We start from the raw sequence: 4,929 nt of genomic DNA, 5'->3' as shown, positions 1-4,929 counted from the left end.
TCTATAGAAAAAAATGAACTGGAATCGCATTACAGTAGTGCTGTAAGTCTGATCTAAAGGACCATTTCTGTAATAGATTGAAGCTATTACTAAGATAATAAAAATGGTGCTTATTGTAAAATTCTATTTCCATTCCAATACAAGTTTTAAGGTTGGTCATTTCTTTGTTCAATGTAAAAGTGTTGTATACAAAATTTAACCCCATGACTTTTGAACCCTCAGAGAATAAGAATAAGAATTTTTATTAGTTTTTAAACCCAAACAATATAGTTTCTAAATAAAAAAATGCAGTGGCGGATCCAGAGAGGGGGTTCCGGGGGTTCGCACCCCCCCTTTATTTTGGCCGATCAATGCATTTGTATCGGGACATATGTTTTGCACCCCCCCTTTGCCCTGGGATAGCACCCCCCTTTGGAAAATTCCTGCATCCGCCCCTGAAATGATAGATGGAAAACAATACAATAATGTAGCACTGAAAATAATAGAGATTTTACAACATACCTCCCAAAATTATCATTTTAAATATCTTGAAATATTACATTATAATGTTAGTCACCATTTGCACACAGTTTACAATTATTACATTATACATTTCACTTATGCTGTTAACAATATAATTAATTAATAAATATATTACATTCTTCACAAGAAGAATAGGTATATATATAAATAAGTTCTGTACATGTTATGAAAAAATGAAATTCATCTTCCATCTCTTTATGGCATTATACATCCTATTTTATAAGGCTGTTTTGTTGTTGACTATGGCAAATATTGGCAAAATTGATAATTTATACAAAGGAAAATATGGAAAAGATAACATGTGTTTTTATTTTTGATTTAATTTGATATAATGAATAGCCAAAAGCTTTGATTGAATTTTAGGTGTTTCAGGTGAGGAACAGCCAATTTTTTTGTCTTCTTGGGTAATTCTTTCAATCTAGCAAAAACACCCTGATTTAATACTTTAACAAATATTTTTTTTCTTTGATATATATAAAGGACAATTCACTTTGAAATGATCTTTTAATAGAATTTGATGCATGTTATAAACAGTAACAACATAGTCTATTGATAATCAATTTCAACAATTTGTAGTTCTGATTGACTTTTGTATAAATTATCAATTTTGCCAATATTGGACACTGTCCATAAACGACCATTTGCCAAGATATTAACATTGACCCTGCAGAGCATGGCATTTATGTGTGCTAATGCAGAGTCTTCTTTGCCGGGCCATTTAAAATTTTCACCACTAGGGTGCATATATTTTATGGATGCCCAGTCCTTATTGTCTCCTTGGATGGCAGTCACCACTCCAGGATACCATCGATCCTCAAATGCAACTGCATAATAAGAGTTTATCTCCCATGTTTTTTCTGTATCTGGAAGAATAAATTTTATAACAAGTTCATATATATTTCATCTTTATTCATTTTCAATTTAATTTCTTTTAGTTTATATAATGATTGAGCATTTATATCAAGATAAGCATTAATCAATCATAAGCATCTTAAAGCAGATAAAATATAATAAGGAAGTGGGTTTCAGTGGGTTTTTTAAACCACATATTTTTATTTTAGCAAGTGGTGTTCACCAGCTGTTGATGCTAATAAACCCATTATGTTGACATATATGCATCTAACAAAACAAAATTGTAAACAGGAAATAAAGTTACAATTAAAAAGGAATTTCCAAAATGTCAGCATTTTTTTTTAGGGAATGGCAGTTTATCTTTTACCGGTTTAACAAAAAAAAATGAATTTATTATTTAAAGAACAAAATTTGAAGAAATTAGATTTAACTGTTTAGTCTTAATGATCAATCAAATGACATATTTTGATAGTTATTCATTAAATACACATGTGTGCTTACCTTTCTCTGCAGTTACATCGTGATCTGATTGGGAATTTGAATCCTACAAAGAATAAATAAATCTAATTATTTGATTTGATCGGACAGAGAAATAACATATTAATGCTAGAAAAACTATTTTATTTTAATATAATTACAAAATAAAAGAATAGGGAATAGGTATTTTATAAAAAAAATTAAGGCCCTCGGGATGGCATATGGACATACAAGCATTATGACTTCATTTATATAAACATTTGGTTAACAATAATGTAAACACACTTTACATGTAGAGAAAGTCTACATTTGGAAATATGTAAGCTACTGTTCTCTGTGTTCTCTGTTAATGATTAAGTTTATATAAATACTTACATTTTGGACGTCTTGTGATACATCCTGGTCTATATGGTCATTGGAAAGAGTTCTTTGATCTATTTTTTTATTATTTCTTCGTTTCCTTTTTGCTATTAAAAATGAATTAAAGCACATTTGTAATTTCTAAAGACGTTACATTTTGCAGCTGAATTGCTTCAGTATCTGTTGATTTTAAAAAAAAATAAGTGATTTTTCATACAGGTCTATCAAATATAACTCAATATTTTTATTTATTTTTTCTTGTCATTTGGCATGTTTCAGTGCATGAATAAGATTGAATGATATATGCAAGAATCACATTCTGTTTAAGTATGGTTAACTGATTATGATGATTATTCAAGTGTTGTAAATTGTAAAAGTCATCATGTACCAGGTAATAAAAATACTAAGATATTATCAAAGTTTCTAAGTTTAATACCTGGGGCTTTAATGATTGGCATATCTTGGTCATCTCTTTCTGTAGCACCTATGAAAAGAAACCTTAAATAAATTCTTATCTATTATGAAATCTGAGGAATTTCTATATACATGATCATGATGATATATCTGCCATACAATCAATGATATCCTTGAAACTGTGGAAGGGAAGCACAGTGCATTTTATCAGTTATACATATGTTTAGAATTTTTGTTTATAAATACTTGTTTTCAAACTGTCTGTCAAATACATATTTTTGGGTCTTATCCTATCATGCCTATCAAGTTAATACACTCCAAATGATTTTACCATCCTGAAGATTTGAGTGTTCATTAAGTAAAACAGAAAATACCTTGCTGGTCTTGATTGTTAATGGCTATCTGCTCTATAGGTTCAGACAGCTAAAAAAAAAAAAAATAAAAAAATAAAACACATAGTTACGTTTCCTCATTTTTTTTAACACTGGCATATAATAGGGAAAAACTTACAATTTTACTTTCTGTCATAACAATAAAGTATATGGGTCTTCTTCAAATAATTTGCTTCTATCACTTGCTCGTCTTAATTTGTTATTTTATAAATTGATAAATAATTGTTACTAAAAATCTACATATAAACTAACAATTAATTATTATGAAAATAAAATAAATCATTAATCATATCAAAGTATCACACTTTCTCTTAAAAGTAAAATTTGTAAACTCACCACAGGTTCAATAATATCAGTATTCACTTCCTCAGTGACATCCTTCTCTGTTTCATTTGTTTCTTTTGAATCTAAAAAAATAAAAATAGTACAGATTAAAGAGAAATGTATTATTCTTGAAAGAAGTTTGGTCAATTTCTGTAATATGCACTTTGAGATTAGAAACATATAAATAAAGATGACGTTCAAAGTTTACTATTTGTTTGCAAAGTGCTGAATTTCAAAAGAAAATTTAGTATACAAAACATTTTCCTTCCATTTTTAGGTTCCTGTTTGGTAAACAATTAATCATACTTTATCAATCAAAACATTAAAGTTAAACCATAAAAAATGTATTAATTTAAAAAAAACCATTAAAATATGAAAAAAAGAATTGTAGAAAATACTGCATTACAAATGTACTACATTTGTACTTAATAAAGTTTGCTTGAAATTTTATGATAGAAATGAATTTATTTGCTAATAAAGTTACCATAGATCAATTTGGGTTTTGCAGCCTGTATTTTCTGATGCGTTTTGCCTTTCTTTCTTTTCTGCTTAGACATGGAAGGCTCTATGTGTTCTATAAGCTATCAAACAAAAATATAATGTTAACTATCAAAGCATTTTTATTTCAAACACCGAACTTAGATGGATACTACGATAATAATAATAATATTTATTTCGAGAACACACATGCTGATTTAATAATGCTGATGACTAATTTCGTTGAGCGAAATCAACACAACTTGGAAAAAGAAGCTGTTTGTGAAATTATTGAAAAATTAAAACAAACCTCAGGTTCATTGGTCTTATTAATTAGTCTAATTGGTTCCCCAATTTCATCCTCCTCCTCACTGTCATCCCTCTCTTCGGATTCTAAAAAAAAAAACATGCAAATTAGACACTTTTCCATCCTAGGTAAATGTTCTGTTGCATACTTTTTTTAAGCTTAAGTTTTGCCTACTTTTTTTTAGTTTAAGTTTTGTCTCTTCTTTTATAGTTTTTGTTTAACTCATTGTTCATTATTCATTCAAATGTTTGTGCCTGCCCTAACTCAGGAACTTTAGAATATGGCCTTTGTTTGTCTTGTAGATTTTTTTAAATTTCAATTTATATCTAAGCAATGCTAAGGTAATGATCATTTTTCTGAACTATTATACATGCATGTTTCGACTGGTGGACTTCGGCTTTTGTCTTCTCTATGGTCGGGTTGTTGTAGCTTTAACACATTCCCTATTTCCTTTCTCAATTTTATTCTTGGCCATCTCTATCTGACCTTTGCAGTGGAGTCTCAGTGGTGTTCTTTAGCAGTTTTTTTTAAAGTACATGTTTTAATTCTTGTTTCTATACATTATCCGATAGCTTTTTAAATTACTGTCCTAGTCAGTAGGTAGAAAGTTGTCTTGTGGGAATTTATACTTCATTCTCTGTTCTGTTTTTATATAAATATGTATACACCTTAACTTTTTTTTATTATTATATTCAAAAATATACGACAACTTTTAGGTGAAAAGTAGTAATTACAGTTACCATTGATCAGTTTTCTTTTTGCAGGTTGGCTTTTCTTTTTCTTTTGCTTTTGTTTAGGAGAATT

At 28.7% G+C, this 4,929-nt stretch overlaps 1 protein-coding gene across 1 annotated transcript; it reads right to left on the bottom strand.

The window, feature by feature from the left end:
* Positions 1–1,068: 1,068 nt before the first annotated feature.
* On the bottom strand, positions 1,069–4,525 carry LOC134684775 (uncharacterized). The gene is made up of 8 exons (XM_063544082.1): positions 4,129–4,525; positions 3,826–3,922; positions 3,354–3,424; positions 3,000–3,048; positions 2,648–2,695; positions 2,227–2,318; positions 1,876–1,918; positions 1,069–1,385 (listed from the first exon to the last, which is right to left on the bottom strand). The coding sequence occupies exons 1-8, from the start codon at positions 4,246–4,248 to the stop codon at positions 1,069–1,071; spliced, it is 837 nt and encodes a 278-aa protein (XP_063400152.1). The 5' UTR covers positions 4,249–4,525.
* Positions 4,526–4,929: the final 404 nt, after the last annotated feature.

The sequence above is a fragment of the Mytilus trossulus genome, chromosome 9, assembly GCF_036588685.1.
Source record: "Mytilus trossulus isolate FHL-02 chromosome 9, PNRI_Mtr1.1.1.hap1, whole genome shotgun sequence".
Classification (NCBI taxonomy): domain Eukaryota; kingdom Metazoa; phylum Mollusca; class Bivalvia; order Mytilida; family Mytilidae; genus Mytilus; species Mytilus trossulus.
Note: the sequence above shows the minus strand (reverse complement) of the source record. Positions and strands in the feature narration are given on the sequence as shown.